Below are 17,534 nucleotides of genomic sequence, written 5' to 3' on the forward strand. Positions count from 1 at the left end.
ACTTATGTGTTCTGAAATAAGTTTATGCCGTGGAATCTTCTCACGTTTTACAAATTGTATATAAACCGTGGAAGCTTCCCACGAAACCGTAGTTCTCTGTCACGGGATTATGAAGAAGGAAGCTTGAGTATAAACCGTGTCAGCCTCCAACAGTTTATGAAAAAATCGCATTAAACAAAAATCTTTGGACTCTACAACGGGGTTTATAAATAAGAGACAAGCACACAACTGTGATAAATTTATGTCAAAATTTTGTGCATGTTATATATATTCCTTAGTTATAATATCTCAAATGTAAAAAATATAGGATTACATGTTTGTTGACGGTATCTTTAGGAATGTAAAATAAAAGTAAATAAGAGAGGGAAGTTATTAGCATTTTTATTATAGTGATTTGTTTGGAGATTATTATTATTATTATTATTGTTGTTGTTGTTGTTAGATAAAATATAAAACAAAGATAAAAAAATAAAAAATGTGAAATTTCAATTATGGATAAAAAATATATATGCTCAAGTTGTATATTTATACTATTATTTTACAATTATAGTTAATCATATTAATATTACAAATATGATGAGGAGCACACGATATATCATATTAATATTCTTTTATATTATAATTATTTCAGGACACATAAATAATAAAATCTGTATTATTACATTTGCATAAATAATTTGTCCATTCAATTTATATACATAAATTGTCCTAACAAAATCTATTATCTCAAACTGATCAATTAATAATTCTTGCGCTGTGTTGGAAAGTACAATGATTAGAAATATTTTTTAGAGGAAATTACTCTATTCTTTTGGTGTAAATGGTATTTGCCTTTTTTATTTACAAAAAGTATACACTTTTTTCTTCTACAAAGATGTGTAAATATATGTTTATTATTGTATAAATTTTTTATTTTTAATGTTTATTATATAATATAAAATATTTTAAATTGTTAGAAGATATTTAATTCAATTTTTTTTATATATTTCATGATTATTAATGTAAAATCCTAACTATTATTATTAAAATAAAATATTTTTATTAAAATATCATTAAAAATAACATATTTAGTATTTTCTGTTAAAAATGTTTATAATTGTTTTNAATAAAATAATTATACCTTTTACTTTAAAAAAAATCATGTTTTGTAAAATATTTTTTTCATGGTTATAATTGTAGGTTTATACAAAAAGTACTTATGTATTTTTCATATCTAAATAATTTAAGTATTTCAAATTCTAATAAAGATTTTTATATCAAATAAAAATTATTTTACTGCTTTAGCTTATACTTTATCTTCTACTTTTAAAGAAGTATTTCTCCCAATCATGCAAACAAACAAGGCTTATATTAAAAAAAAAAAGTAACATACACAAAATAACAATTTAAATATTTAGAAAGAAAATAATATAGTAAATTGCGTCTGTTATTAATTTCTCTCAGATTTTATTAGAAAAATGTTATATTCCCACTTGAAGCTTGCTCTCTCCCACACCAAATCAATATCCCGTGTATTATATTTAAGTCGAAAACACACAAATAAATCAAAGGTATTTAAATATTACGCGAATTATTTAAAGTAAAAAATGTTACGTGAATATTCCTATGCATGTTATTATATAAATTAAATTAGGTAAATTTAATTTTTAAATTATAATAATAAATTGAATTAGAGTGTATCGATTTATTATGGTGTAGAATAATTTGAAAAAAGGTGAATCGATCTATTAAGGAGTACACACGTTTTGAATTCACCTATAGTAAATGGACACAAGTCATATCAATTTAGTAAATAGTTTTGGTCTATTATAATTTGAATTGGCTAAATTTGATTTGCACTTTAGTAAATTGAAACCGTCTTTATTAATTTATAATAATTCGTGCTTCATTATAAATCTATACAACCTCGTCCTCGTTCGATTTACATACAAATTCTTATAGATAGAATTCGAATTCACTTTATTCGAATTACATTTCACCACACTATACTTTACCAAAACCAAAAATTCAGAAAAGGTAAAGCAAGCTATACTATAAGATTGATACTACAGAAATAAAAGACGACCCAAATTGAATCAATCGGATTGAGCCGCCGATATTACTGGTAGCATACATGAAGAGGTTAATAATATAAAATTTATTTTTTTTTTTCTTTAAGAAATATATAATTGTTAGTGATATTAAATCGCTTAGAACTTGATTATTATAATTATTAGAATGTCTAAACTTTTAGTAATTAAAAGATTGTTAGTGGTATTAAATCGTTTAGAACTTGAATATTATAATTATTGGAATCTTTAAACTTCGAATAATAATAAGAGTATTGATATAGAGATAGTAGTGTGTTAGAAAATTGAAATCACAAATGCATGTTGGATAAAGGATAACTAAGTATATTGACGAGTAGGTTTTACAGGTTTGGTTAGAGTTCGTGAGTTTTAATTGTTAGAAGTTTAACAGGTTAGAAATTTTATGAAACTTAATTTAAGTTAATTTGGATTTCAAGTTTTGGATTATGTAGGCTAGTAAGAATCTAGAATGATTTGATTTACAAATATGATATACATCCAAGCTTTACTGTCATCTAAGTCCAACCAATCAAACCCAACACCAACAAAATTCATTCTCGTTAAAGAGCGTGTACACACGCTCAAAATCCCCAGAGCGCATTACTCTTGCGCTCTAATATGAAAAACCATTTTTCTTCTTCGCACACACAGGTTTTTCTTCGTCGTCTTTTTCTTTTTCTTCTTTTCCTTTTTCATTATCTTTTTCTTTTGTTATCGTCATCACCAACAATACTAACATTTTGCTAACATCTTTATTGGTTCTGATTTATTTGAAGTTCATTTGAATTCAGAAATGAATTTTATGCGTTTTTGTTGATAATTGAGTCTTTTTGACTACTTATTCAAATATGAACTAATTTCGATTCATTTGTGAATCTATTGAGATTTACTTGATACTGCTGATAAGCATTGACCAAATTTTTATTCCTTGGGTAATTTCGATTCATTCCTTAATTTAATTGAGGTTCATTTGATCCAAAAATGAATTCAATGTGTTTTTATTGATGATTGAATCTTTTTTACTACTTGTTCAAATTTGAACTAATTTCGGTTTATTTGTGTGTTAACTGAGGTTTACTTGATGCTATTGATAAATATTGACCAATTTTTTATTTCTTAAGTAATTTTGGTTCATTTCTTAGTTTAATTGAGGTTTATTTGGATCCAAAAAATGAATTTGATGTGTTTTTGTTGATGATTAAATTTTTTTTACTGCTTGTTCAAATCTGAACTAATTTCGGTTTATTTGTGGGTTAATTGAGATTTACTTGATACTGCTGATAATTATTAAATCAAATTTTTTATTCTTTAAGTAATTTCGGTTCATTTTTTAGTTTAATTGAGGTTCGTTTGGGACCTAAAATAAATTTGATGTGTTTTGTTGATAATTGAGTCTTTTTTTAAGAAAGAATAATGAAATTATTCATTATCACTTTATTCAATTGTATTAGATTTCATTCCATTCTATTCAATTTGTCTTGAAAGTCATCCCAACCATTGGGACAAATTGTTTATTGACAATACACCTAAACTGTAAATGAATCGAAATATTATGATAACAACACCAATGTATAATAACAAATGAATCAAAAATTGTGCATTATATAAACTTAGAAATTCTTGAATTCTATTCAAATTCAAATTCATAAACAACACTAATTTTAGCAAAGAATGATGAGATTATTCATTATCAATTTATTCAATTGCATTAGATTCCATTCAATTCAAAATTGTTGAAGATGACGATTACGAAAGAAGAAGAAAAAGATGATGATGATGAAGTGGCAATAGGAGCGTGAAAAAATGTGCGCGCGTGTATGTAAATGACTTGGTTGGACTTGGATGCTAATATAACTTGGATGCGGAGCATTATTGTTTAATTTATTTAAAAAATTGAATGATCAAATGTTAGATTAACGAGACAATACAATTTTAGTTATATACTAAAAGGTTTTGGCTTTATGCCGTAAATAGTAAGATAACTATGTTCCATTAGAATTTAATTTAATTCTTATTAAAGTATTTTTCGACTAAAAATATCTGTTTTATTAGGTGATTATTATTTTCTAATGTTAGATTCTAACAGAAAATTTTTAATGTCATGCAGCCCACCGCCGTATCACGAGTATGAGGAGGCAGCATGGTATGCCATTAGACGATAGGATCATGCAGTACCTGCAGATGGCTGGCCTGACCCATCTCACAAGTCTCAACGACCACTGATTTAGGTTGGATGAGCCATTAGTGAGTGCATTTATAGAGAGATGGCGTCCGAAGATGCGTACATTTCATCTGCCATTTGATGAGTGCATGATTATGCTACAAGATGTAGCCTACCAGTTAGGGCTCCCAATCGATAGACAGTGTATCAGCGGATGTCTGAAGGACTTCAAGCGGTACATCGACAGCGGCCGTCCGGCATGGGTTTGGTTTGAGAAGTTGTTGGGTGTGTTGCTGCCACCAGACTGCATCGACAAGTTCACTATGAAGTGCACTTGGATGCAAGAGACATTCAGTGACCTTCTCGAGGGCGCAGATTAGGAGACAGGAGGTATGTGAGAGCATACATCATGATGCTATTATTGATGCAGCTCTTCGGTGACAAGTTTGGTACACGCATGCATATCAGGTGGCTACCGTACGTAGCGAAGTTAGAGGACATGGGCAAATATAGCTGGGGATCTGCCGCTCTGTTGTGATTATACAAGTGCTTACACCGTGTGGCCAACAAGGACGTGGTTAAGTTGACAGGTCCACTACAGCTTCTCCAGTCATGAATCTTCTGACGGTTTCCGAATTTCAGGCCCGATGGATTTGACACCTTTCATTGGCCTTTGGCTACGAGTTACTCAATTGATTACTAGTTGTTTTCTGTATTTCTATTTTTTTGCTTTTTTTGTCACTTGTTGATAATATATCTTAGGTGGCAGGTCGTCAGGTTATCAGCCGACAACGAGCGAGAAGAGACCTTGAGTTGCGCATTGCATATTGAGCATAGATTTACTTCGTGCTAGTGATGTGAGATTTAGACACTTTAGTATTTTATTCTTCAGTTGTTTTGTCACGTTACTAATCATGAAGCCTTATTTTTTGGACCCAATTTCCCTTTTCTATTCGCTTCGATGGCATATAGCTCGCCGAATGCTATACACGTAGTGCATTCCAAGATACTAGAGCCACGACACACATCATTATGGAGGTCAATGATGGCATTGATCTACTCTGTTGTCATAGAGTGGCATCAGGTGGATCGGATTCTACCACAGCATCGGCTGCGGCCCGCACTGAATATCGATTTCTTGATGATGAAGGATGGTAGAAGCGGCGATTAGTGGTTTCTAAATACTTTAGAGCGTTGGCACACTCATTGGACCAACAGGGTGCAACATGTCTTACGGTTTGATGTTGTTCCTAATCCAAGGCCCTCTCATGCATACTTAAAGTTGTGACATCAGTATGGTAGGCAATTCTTGTAGCCTGAGCTATTCTTCGGAGACCCCAGAACAGACGCAATCTCAGCCAAGGCGTTGCAGAGAGGTTCAGGGCAGGCTCTACAGATGGATCAGGATTTCACGGATCCTTATCAGTAAATTTAATTTTGGAACACATTTTTTTATTAATCAATCTTCTATAGTGTACCAAAACTAAAAACTATCATCACTAGCCATTGTGACTTCCACTATCATCAGAATTTCACGTTCAGCTCCTATTTATATATGTTGGTCTCATACTAAATCGAATTCACTAAATTCGATTTATACGTATAGCTCAATGCATACTAAATCGACAACGGTCGATTCGATTTACCATAGCCACCATCTTTATAAATCGAATTTGTCTCATTCGATTTATTAAGAACATGTAAATTGAATTGGTTTAGTTCATTTTATTATTGTATCATGTAAATTGAATACGTCTGATTTGATTTACTGGGACTTTACCTAATTCGAGTATGCTCGATTTAATTTATAGTTAACACAACATTCCTATGTAAATTAATACATCCCAATTCGATTTACTACTATAATTTAAATTTGCCTAATTCCATTTATATAATAACATGCATGGAGACATCCACATAACATTTTTAACTTTGGGCGATTCGCATAATATTTGGATGGCTTTGATTTATTTGAATGTTTCACCCTAAATTTAATCAAAAAGAAAACTGCCATAATAAAAGAAAATAAGGAATTAGCTAAAATATATTTTAAAATTATATATTAAAATTAGTGATTAAAAATGTTTCACAATCATGTTATACACAAAAAATTAAATATCAAATCAGTTATTCGTATAAAATATATTTTAAAATATAAAAGATATATTAAAAATGAGTTAAAAATACAAAATTTAGTTTTTAAAAATATTTGTTACACATTAATTGAAAAATAAATAAAAACACACACCCCATTAACTCAATGCATTGATTTTTTTTTCACAGTATCATTTAGTTCAGAAAATTAAGAACTAATTCGTTACGAATGATCTATATTTAAGAATTTATCACTAATCAATAAATTACTACATATATAAGATAAAATTCAAACTGCTAATATTTATTTAAATAGACTAGTAAATTAATCACTAGATAAATTCAAATTGATTCTCAATACATTAAATTTAATCGAAACAAAACATGCCATGATAAAAATACAAAGAATTAGCTAAAATAAACTTCTGTTTAATTTTGTAAATATATTTATTAATAATTTATTAAGAAATAATTAAAATTTATACTACCAATAATTTTATCATGTATTTTTAACATTATCTTAATTAAATTCAAAAACAATCAATTTATGTTAATTGAATAGTTAGTTCACTTACTTATTTAAATAAGTGTTGAGTTTAAATCCCATCTTTATATGTATCCATTCATTTGCGAGTTACCAATCTTCAAATAGAACTCATATTGATTAGTCATTGACTAATAAAATCGAAAAAATAATGTGCAATTACCAATCTTCAAATAGAACTCATATTGATTAGTCATTGACTAATAAAATCGAAAAAATAATGTGCAAAAAATTCCAACGGTCAAATGAATACAGTTGTATTTAGAGGTCTTCAAGACTTGATCCGAATCGGAGACATATTTTATTGGGTTTAAATTTTTCTTTTTCTTTCTTCTTTTTTATCTGATGTTATTTTTGAATCGGGTTCAGATTTTATTTCGGTGTGACTCGAGATTACTTTTTACGATATATATATATATCGGGTTCAAATTTTTCTTTTTTTTTTATCTGATGTTATTTTTGAATCGGATTCAGATTTTGTTTCGGTGCGGCTCGATTAAAATAAAATTTTATTATTTTAATATATAAAATTTATAAATTTATATATACTAATATTTTATCAAATCGAAAGTCACTTTGAACCAGATTAAAATAGACAAATTATTATTTTAAAACCGAATTCAAACCTACATAAACCCGATCCAACACGACCATGAACACCCCTCCATTAACAATTTAACATGGATTGGCCCATTCCTCTAAATGTAAGATCTGTAAATGTCACTTTGTTCAAAAAAAAAAATCTGTAAATGTCACTATTATTAGAGTATCTAGCTCCATGTCTCCATGTTTACCACCCAATACGGCAATACCCATCCATGCTAGATTAAATGAAACTAAGAGAAGCCAACCACTCCCATCTTGCGCCACGTGCAACAGTTCCACACACAATTAATTCTGTTCGATTACATCAGAATTTTCCAAATGATTTTGGTTTTTGGACTTAGTAGATTTAGCTTCATTCTTAGAAGGAATCTTGTTCACTAATCACTATCCATAGCATGCTCGTTTCAGTTTCACATATGATGTGACGACGTCTCACTCATCAAATTTGCATGGCCTATAAAAATCTCTCTGGATTGTCAAAATTTAAACGTTGCCGTCTTGTGTTGTGCCTCTCTTGAAGGTGAGTCAGTGAAACCATTCCATCTTCTTCTTTCATCACTGTTTTTATCCATGGCTATTTCACTTGTTCCTTGCAATTTTGTTGATTTGTGTGTGCGCGCGCGTGTTCGTAAACAGTAAAATTTTGCCCTTTTCCGTGCATTATATGCTAATCAAAGCGTTTTCTATTAATAGTTTATTGCCTTATGTTTTGTAATATTTGCTATGTACTTTTTCCCAATTTTTATCAAATTTCTCTTGTTTGTGTTGCTGACAAGAGCCATGTTTGGTCACGCCTCGTTTTTTCTAATCTCTGTTTAGCCGGTTATAGTATCTCTCTTGATTGATCCCGTTTCTAATTTTTGGGATTGAAAATCCCTGTACCGAACCGTATTTCTGGCTCGAGAGTCGAGACACTTGCCAAACACAATCTTTGTGGAGTAAATGGATCCGTTGAAAGAGTTTAGAGTGGACGAGTATACACAAAAAGATTGGTAAATACTAAAGTACACGGAAAGATTGTTTTGATGGGCAAAAGTGTATTAGTGGGTTTGTAAGAGGTAAGACGTAATTTTGTCCATCAAAACAATCTTTAGATGTACTTTGATATTTATGAATTTTGATGTGTATTTTTGTCTACTTCAAATTCTTTCACGTGTACTTTTGTCTCTTTATTCATCTTTGTATGAACATAGTGTATTCTATATAATCTGTTTCTGTTTTGTAACTGGTTTAATTTATAGTTAGTTGTTTCATTTGGTAATTAATAATTAATAATAGGGAATTAGGGATTTTGATGACAGGTTAACTATCAACATGTCTTATGCATCTAAAGATATGGTGATTTCATTGGCAATACTATTGCTTATGTTAGGCACACCATGCTCAAGTGCTTTTTGGAAGACTCGGAATAAGATTAAGACAGCTGTTTATCTTTCTCCCAAGATTGAACTTGGGCCAGGGTCAGTTTCGAATAAATTTTACTATGATATTGAGTTTCCAAGAGGTCATGTTGCGATTAAGAGTTTCAATGCTGAAGTAGTTGATGAAGCTGGAAACCCTGTACCTCTCCATAAAACTTATCTCCACCATTGGATTATTGTTGGATACCATGAATCCAAATCAAAACTTGCGACACACACAAAACATGATCTTCATCGTGTGGTTCGTGTGTCAGACTCAGTCTCAAAGTCACATATTATACTAAGAAATAGTGGCGTATGTCAGGGAAATATTCTTGGACAGTATTTTGGACTTGGATCCGAAACACGAGGAACGGCTACGGATATTCCAGATCCTTTTGGGATAGAAATAGGAAATCCTGCAGAAATTCCAGAAGGATATGAGGAGAAATGGTTGCTCAATGTCCACGCCATCGATACACGAGGTGTAGAGGATAAGCTAGGCTGCACTGAGTGTAAGTGTCACCTTTATAATGTTACAGTCAATGAATATGGCAACCCTTTGCCTCCAGATTACACAGGGGGTTTGTACTGTTGCTATGATGAGACTCAGTGCAGGTTGAAGAAAGGCTTTCAAGGTCCAAAGAGAAGCCTCTATCTGAGATACACTGTGAAATGGATTGATTGGGACGAATATGTTGTTCCTGTTAAGATTTATATAATTGATGTGACTGATACTTTGAAAATATCAGATACTTCAAATATAGCAAGCTCAAATCATGATTGCCGGGTAAGTGATTTCATCACAAAACATGTATATTGTCTCGATCAAAATTTAACTACATAACATATTTTACTCTTCTTTTGTTACAGATTGAGTATGAAGTTGATCCTTGCAACATAGACCCCAAGAAAGGTAATGGTTGTCTTGATGTGAAGAGGACAACCGTTCCATTGGAAAAGGGTGGTTATGTGGTCTATGCTGTAGCTCATCAGCATTCAGGTGGAATCGGATCAACTCTATATGGACAGGTGATGATCAATAGTTATTCTTAATATTTGGATATTACTTTCTAGTGCCATGACTTCATATGAAAAGTTGTTATTTCAACCTGTAATGAATAATGATTCTGTCCTCTAAATTCAAAGGTCTCACAGATCAATTTCTGTTTTCTGTTCATCGTCCGGTGTGATATTTTCAAGTTAGGATCATAGGTGAAAAATATTTTGGTCAAGCACAATTTGGCCTTGTTTTGCAATTTGAAAGCTGATATATGTCTTGATCAAAAAGTTAAGAAAACCATCCATGAGGTGGTCAAACGAGATCTATATGTAAACGATTTCTTTGTAGACATGATACATGATAGAGCACAATGGCGTCGTTTGATTCATGTAGCCGACCCCACTTAATGGGATAAGGCTTTGTTGTTGTTGTTGTTGTTGTTGTTCTGAAATTTGTGCACCCTGGTTTTCAGGATGGAAGGGTTATATGTACCTCCATGGCAAATTATGGAACTGGGGATAATGCAGGAAATGAATCAGGTTACATTGTAGGAATGACCACTTGTTATCCTAAACCAGGTTCTGTAAAGATCATTGATGGCGAAAAATTAACTCTGGAGTCTAACTACAGCAGCACCACGCGAGGTCACACCGGAGTCATGGGGCTTTTCTACCTACTGGTTGCAGAACAGCTTCCTCATCAACATTAGTTCACTCATTCCTCTCCTTTCTTCAGGAATATAAACAATGTATTTAACTCATTTTGGTAATAATGTTAATAGGAGTGGTGTGTCATGTAATAATATAATATAAATATGTGGAAAGTAAAATAAGTTATAGGATATGATACTTATAAATTAAATTAAATTAATATCTTATATGATAAAAAAATAAATTAGGTTTATTTATTGAAAAACTTATGGGGTCAACAATTGTTAGTATTTTTTGTTATTATTTAATTAGTACAAATATTAAATTGTCTTTAACAATTGTTAGTATTTTTTGTTATTATTTTCTGTCGCGTGTGTATCCGTATCAACTAGGTCAGTATAATGAACACCATTTTTGATTTTTCAGTTGGGTTTGACAAACCCAAGTGAATATAAAGAATCGATATGTCTAAGTTTTAAAAAAATTAAATACTTAAAATGTATTTTTAAATCCTTAAAGACTTAAATATTCGCATTTCACAGATCAGAAGGTCAAGGACGTATTGTCCTTCTCTCTATTTTTTTTATGTGAAAATTATTTACACTCCATTTAGTTTGTCCTCACTCCGTTGGAGATTGTTCATTTTTCATGACTATTTTTTTTTTTGGTAGTCAAATTTCTAAGCATTGTTAGGTTGTTGGTACTTGGTAGTAACCAATGAGGTTTTGGATTTTTTTTTCTAATATATTGTTTATTCTTTGCTGTTGTTCTATTTGATAATGATTAGTTGTAGATACTATTGTTTTCGATTTGATATCTTTGAATTTTCTTTTTTAAAGTAGTCCCATTTTATTATCTCTTTATGATTCTTTAGTTTTGGGATAGTTTTAGTTATTAGAGGTTCTATTTGCGGTTTAAGAATAGATTATTTTTTTTTAATCTAAAATATGGTTAGATTTTTTTATGTGGATTGGTACGTATATTTTTTGTTATAAGAGGAGTTTTCTATATTGGTTTCATTGTGTCTCGAGATTTTGTTATTATTCTCTTGTTTTTTCACTCTTCATATTATATGAGATATTCTAACTGCATAATTAACTGAAAATTGATACTTTTGGCAGAATTAGTGTATAAACTAATTTTATATTGCTTTCAGTTAAGTATATTTATCATGCATATTATTTTTATATACCTGGATGAGTTTAATTTTCACTGAAGCAAATCAAATTTAAAGCCGTTGTTTGACTATTTAAATTAAAACTATATTATTTTAAATAAAAATGCTATCTTTACACTATTACATGACAAGTTCTCATTTTGTTCATTCATATCTTAATTCATGACTCAATTCTATATATACATATATGAAAATTAAAATATGCATAAAAAAATTTTTGTCTATCAATATGTAATTAGGTAGTGTTAATAATGAATATTATTACATATATCAATTATAGCTATGCACATAGTGACATAGCAAGCTATGATGACTTTTTTTGTTTAAATTTAAAACTAAGGGTGGAGCTAAATGAAATATTAGAGGGAAAAAAAAATATTTACACAATAAAATAATACTAAAATAAAATTTTAAGGAGGGCTAAATTAAAATTTACATATAATTTACATGTAAAAAAAATAAAATTAAGGGACTATCACCCCCTTTCTATGTATGTAACTCCACTCCTGTTAAAAACACTTTAGCTTTTTCCTAATTAGAATAGTAGTTTACATATACTACATACACATGAATATGAAATATATTCTATTAAGAATAAGCTTTGTTATTTGATACTTTTTTTTATAGGCACATGTGGTTGTGTTCTAAATTCCATTCCATTAATTTTAATAAATGTATAAATTTTATAAAACATCACCAGATACATGATTGATATTATTATTACATAAAATTTACATAGTTAATCATTATCTGATCTTTAAAGGCAACTTAAGCTTTTTGATTGATAATTGCATACCAATATGTTTTGTATATTGTTATTTATAATTTATTTTATGACTGAATTAATTATTTGAAGAATTTGAAGTCATAATTTCTTTTTTTTTTTCATTATCATCCAATATATTTTGCTTACAAACTATTATTGATGTTTCAAAGTTGTAAATACTACCTTAAATTTTAAACTTTTTTATTTTTTATTTGTTACCTTTTTGCTTAGTACTTAAGCTAGCAGAAATTATTATTCTTTATAATTTTTTATTAGACCATGAAGTTCCACCATAATTTCTTAGGCATGATTATATTTTGTATCTTCTAATAATGTCAAATTAGCTTTAAAGAGAGTGAGTTGTTTATCGTTGATAAATAAATATCTCCTAGATCCTAATAATCAGTATATCAAAGAGTGGCTTCGTAAGTTTCATGCTAATATTCATTATTTGTATTAATATATGTATATTAACAAAGCAAAAAACATATGAATGTTTAATAGTTTTTTATGGCATTTATCTGAAGTTTGTAAAAGCTTTTTTCTTATTTCTTTTTGATTGGGTGTTTTTTAAATTATTTTCATGTTAAATTTATATATTTACCTTGCCGAAACATTTAAAAATGATGTAGTTGTTTTAATTTGTATCCTCTCTTTCCATTTTTTTTCGGAGTTCTTCATCATAATTTGTAAAATTTTTTCTTCTTAAATTTTAGTGTACAAAGTCTAATGCAATTGAAAAGTTTAAGCAGCTTGAGTTATACTTAAATTCAAAATATAATTCAGTATGAAAAAAGACAATAATATATACTTCATTTGAAAATCTATAATTGTATTTTTTTATTATCATCTATTTTTTTATTTTGGCTTCTATTTTGTTAATGTATATTTATAATTTTATATGAATTTTTTTTATTATGTAGCATGTGAAATTAGTGATAATTTTAAACTTTAGTGACATTACCTCATTTTTTAGTCGTCATTGTAGTGTTAGATGACCTTAATCATAGAAAAAAAGTTCATCTTTTCTAATGTGTGTGTATTATTTATCTATGATTATTAACAAGTCTTATAGGCAAACTTTAACGATAGAAGGATTATACTCGTCGAAACCTATTTTTACTTACGGTCAACTTTATATTACTCTTTCAAAAGTAAAATCAAAATCAAAGTTAAAGTATTAATTGAAAATAATTTTCAACCAAAACAATTATGAATGTTGTTTATAGAAAAGTTTTCTAAAATTTGAGTTGATTATGTATAATTTTAAAATCTATTTAATATATAATTTTTTACGCATTTTTATTCTTCCATAAATTTGTTACTTTTCTGTATGAATTAATTTATGGACCCTCGTGAATTTATTTTTAGACATTTTTATTCTTTTACAAATTATTTACAATTTTAGTTTGTAATTATCCTATAACGTGTTTGTTATAATTGAAAGATAATCTTATGTTATATGTTCTTGCAATTTTTTAAACATAAAATCAGATAACTTAATTTTTAGTATCTAATATTTAAAATAAAAAGCCCATGTTTAGTTATTTATTTTAATAATAGTTTAACATTAACTGATTTTTATTAAATTTATCAGCACCGAATACTTGAAGATTATGAGATTTGAGTTTTAGTAGGGTTTTGTAATTGTATGATTGATTTATTAAATGGAATATAATTTATATACTATATTTTAATTTTTTTATTGTTAAGTTTTTGGCGTGAAGCAAAAAAATTCTATGCATTATTTTAATTTATTTTTAATTTAAGAAAGTAATTTATCTTTATAGATGTTAGAAAATAATTTTATAAAATTCGGTATTTATTTATGTTAGATATCATTCTGTGCTTAAAAGTATAGTTTTAATTTGGAGTTAAGTTTTTGCTTTGTCATTGACTTGATGATAAAGAAATAAAAGATAAATAAGATAGGAATTAAAATTGAATAGAAACAAAAATGATAGATTGAAATTGAGTACAAGGAGAATCACTCTACTTCTATCCAATTTCTTGACGCAACAAGAAAGGAACTCCTCAACCTAACTTGTCAACGCTATAATTTGGGAATTGAATCGAAAGGACTCCTCAACCTTCTACTCAATTCCCCGATGCAATAAGAGAGGGACTCCTCAACCTCAATTGTCCACATCATGGTTTCATCACGAAACCAAAAAGAGGTTTTCAAACCTCTAAATCATTCTGTATTTTGACTACTCTAGTTTATGAGGTATTTATAACCTCTTATTAGATTAAAATATAGAAAACCCTTAGTCCATAAACATAAGGCCCAATTTAGTAATTAAATAAATAAAATCAAAATATATCCAAATAAATTAAAATATTCTAAAAATATAAACTAATATCTTCTAAATAACACTTGAACCATTCATATCACGAACATTTGAAGCACGTATCTTTCTCCTCCTCTTCAAAAAAGATTCATTCTCGAATCTTGTAGGTGAAAAAATAGTATATGAAAAGGATAATAATTACAAGGAAGATAATTTTTTTTCTTTTTTGTATATTTTTATTTTTTTGCCCTGCATGATTTTTGTTATTTTTTTAAATAATAAAATTAACAATAATGACAAAACAATAATAAAACGCAAACGCAAACAAAAACACAAGAACTTAAAGAAAGACACGACAGACATTAGACTCTTTTTTATGATAAAAAAAAGAACAAATATAGATTAATAAAAATTAATCTAATATCTGAGTTCCGATACCAAATGATAAAGAAATAAAAGATAAACAAGACAAGAATTAAAATTGAATACAAAGAGAATCACTATACTTTTTACTCAATTTCTTGACACAACAAGAAAATGACTCCTCAACCTAACTTGTCAACGCTATAGTTTGGGAATTGAATCGAAGGGACTCATCAATCTTCTACTCAATTCCCCGATGCAACAAGAGAGGGACTCCTCAACCTCAATTGTCCACATCATGGTTTTATCACGAAACCAAAAAGGGGTTTTCAAACCTCTAAATCATTCTATATTTCGACTACCCTAGTTTATAAGGTATTTATAACCTCTTATTAGGTTAAAATATAGAAAACCCTGAGTCCATAAACATAAAGCTCAATCTAGTAATTAAATAAATAAAATCAAAATACATCAAATTAAATTAAAATATTCTAAATAATATAAATTAATATATTCTAAATAACATTTGAACTCTTCATATCACGAACATTTGAAATACGTATCACTTAAGTAGGTATGCAACTGCAAGTGCAAGCTATAATGGGCTTCTTCTGCTTTCTGGTCTGCAAAAGGCAGCGAGATGCTAATAGTATTGTGAGTTATCTCTTATATTTTAATTTTATTTGTAATGTTACACATTCTCGTTCTATTGATTTGGCCATCTTAAAGGGAGGGGGAGGGGGTTGCGTTGGGTAGGGGGAGGGATCCGATGGGAAGGGAGATGGAGGGGGAGTCTGCGTTGGAGAGGAAGAGATTAGGGTTTGGGGGTGATTTGTCAGGTCATCAAAATACGGTAGCCATATTAGCATTGTGCTTGTCGAAGATTTGCTCCGGTGAGTTCGGAGATATACTTGTCAAATTTTAAAATCTTTTAGGGGCTATTTTGTCAATAACAGAAGTCAGATACCATTTTATCAGCGACATAATCTTTCGAGTATCGATTTAGTATTTACCTCTTTATGTAAACTATTAATGAATCATACATCTCAATTATATTCTTTTAAGAGTTTTAATGTATAGACAGTGGAATGTTAGCATTTTTAATATATTATATAATAGAATGTTAGAATTTTTATTTTTGTTATTTTTTTCCTTTATATTTAATGTTTAAATCTATTGTGCTACACGGGTTAGCTAAAATGAAAATGATGTCGAAAATGAAATAGAATTTATTAGTAGTTTTTCACATAAATATATTTTCAAAGAGTTTTTTGAAAAGATTTTCAACTTTTATCCATTAGGTAGTGGTCTATATATGTAAATTAAATTTGTTGTATCATTCATTTTCTTTGTTATATCAACTAAATCAATGTGTTTATTCATTCTGTTTTTATTGTGTAATATATTCATACTGCTTTATGCAAGGAGTTCAAACTTTTTGGTGTTAGAACCATATAAACTATAATTGGTTCTGATTCTTCCACTAATAAAAGATTTTACTTCAAGTTTTTCGATAATTATAGTAGATACAAACTAAGTTTAAATTTGGTTTTAAATGGATGAATTTTATTTTTGTTTACAAGCAGTGATGGATCTAAAAAATTTATGTTAAGAGACAAAAATAATACACATTACTATCAAAATATATATTAATTTAAATTTAAAAATATAAAAGTGCATATTTTATTTCTGTCATTTGAATCATAATTTGAAATTTTGGGTCGTTATTCAGGAACAACTACCAGACTTTTCATATTGAATTTTAAAAACTTCTTTTTATTAGAAGAGATTAATGGAGTGACTTTAGATTCTAGTGGTAGCTTTCTTTTAAAATATTTTTTATTACTATTTTTAAAAATAAAAAATATATATTCTAAATTAGTAAATTAATCAATTCATTTTAAAAACTTATATGCAACATAATTATATATAATAGAATAGAACGAAAGATAAACAAATAAATAATAAGGATCACTAAATTGAGGATAAAATAAAATATATAAATTCATGAAGAGAATAAAAAAATAGATTAATACCTAAATTATAATTGTTTGAATTAAAATTTGTAATTGAAAATATCAAAAAGAGAAACAATGAAATTGAAAGCTACATAGACTCATAGAGAGCTATATAAAACAAAATAGAGAATTTAAAATTTATCTTTTGATGAAGAGAAAATGACCACTAGAAAAAGAATGAAAAAAGAAGATTGAAAATATGAAACTAAGAAAAGGGTTTAAGAAAATAAACGAGTGACGGCTGGAATTTGAAAATAGAAGAAGACTAAATTTAATTAGGTTAACTAATAGTTAAAATGATAGAAAGATAAAATGAATTTGAGGCTTTAATAATTAGACTTAATTTATTTATAATTTATTTGTAAAAAGTTATTTAAAATTTAAAATGAGAC

General features: G+C 28.5%; 1 protein-coding gene across 1 annotated transcript; it reads left to right on the forward strand.

Annotated features, from left to right (window-relative positions):
• Positions 1 to 7,697: 7,697 nt before the first annotated feature.
• LOC107481690 (uncharacterized) lies at positions 7,698 to 10,743 on the forward strand. The gene is given in 4 exon segments (XM_021139412.2): positions 7,698 to 7,994; positions 8,776 to 9,664; positions 9,748 to 9,906; positions 10,350 to 10,743. Coding segments are annotated over 4 exon segments (1,356 nt in total). The 5' UTR covers positions 7,698 to 7,923; the 3' UTR covers positions 10,587 to 10,743.
• Positions 10,744 to 17,534: the final 6,791 nt, after the last annotated feature.

The sequence above is a fragment of the Arachis duranensis genome, chromosome 3 (genome assembly GCF_000817695.3).
Source record: "Arachis duranensis cultivar V14167 chromosome 3, aradu.V14167.gnm2.J7QH, whole genome shotgun sequence".
Lineage (NCBI taxonomy): Eukaryota > Viridiplantae > Streptophyta > Magnoliopsida > Fabales > Fabaceae > Arachis > Arachis duranensis.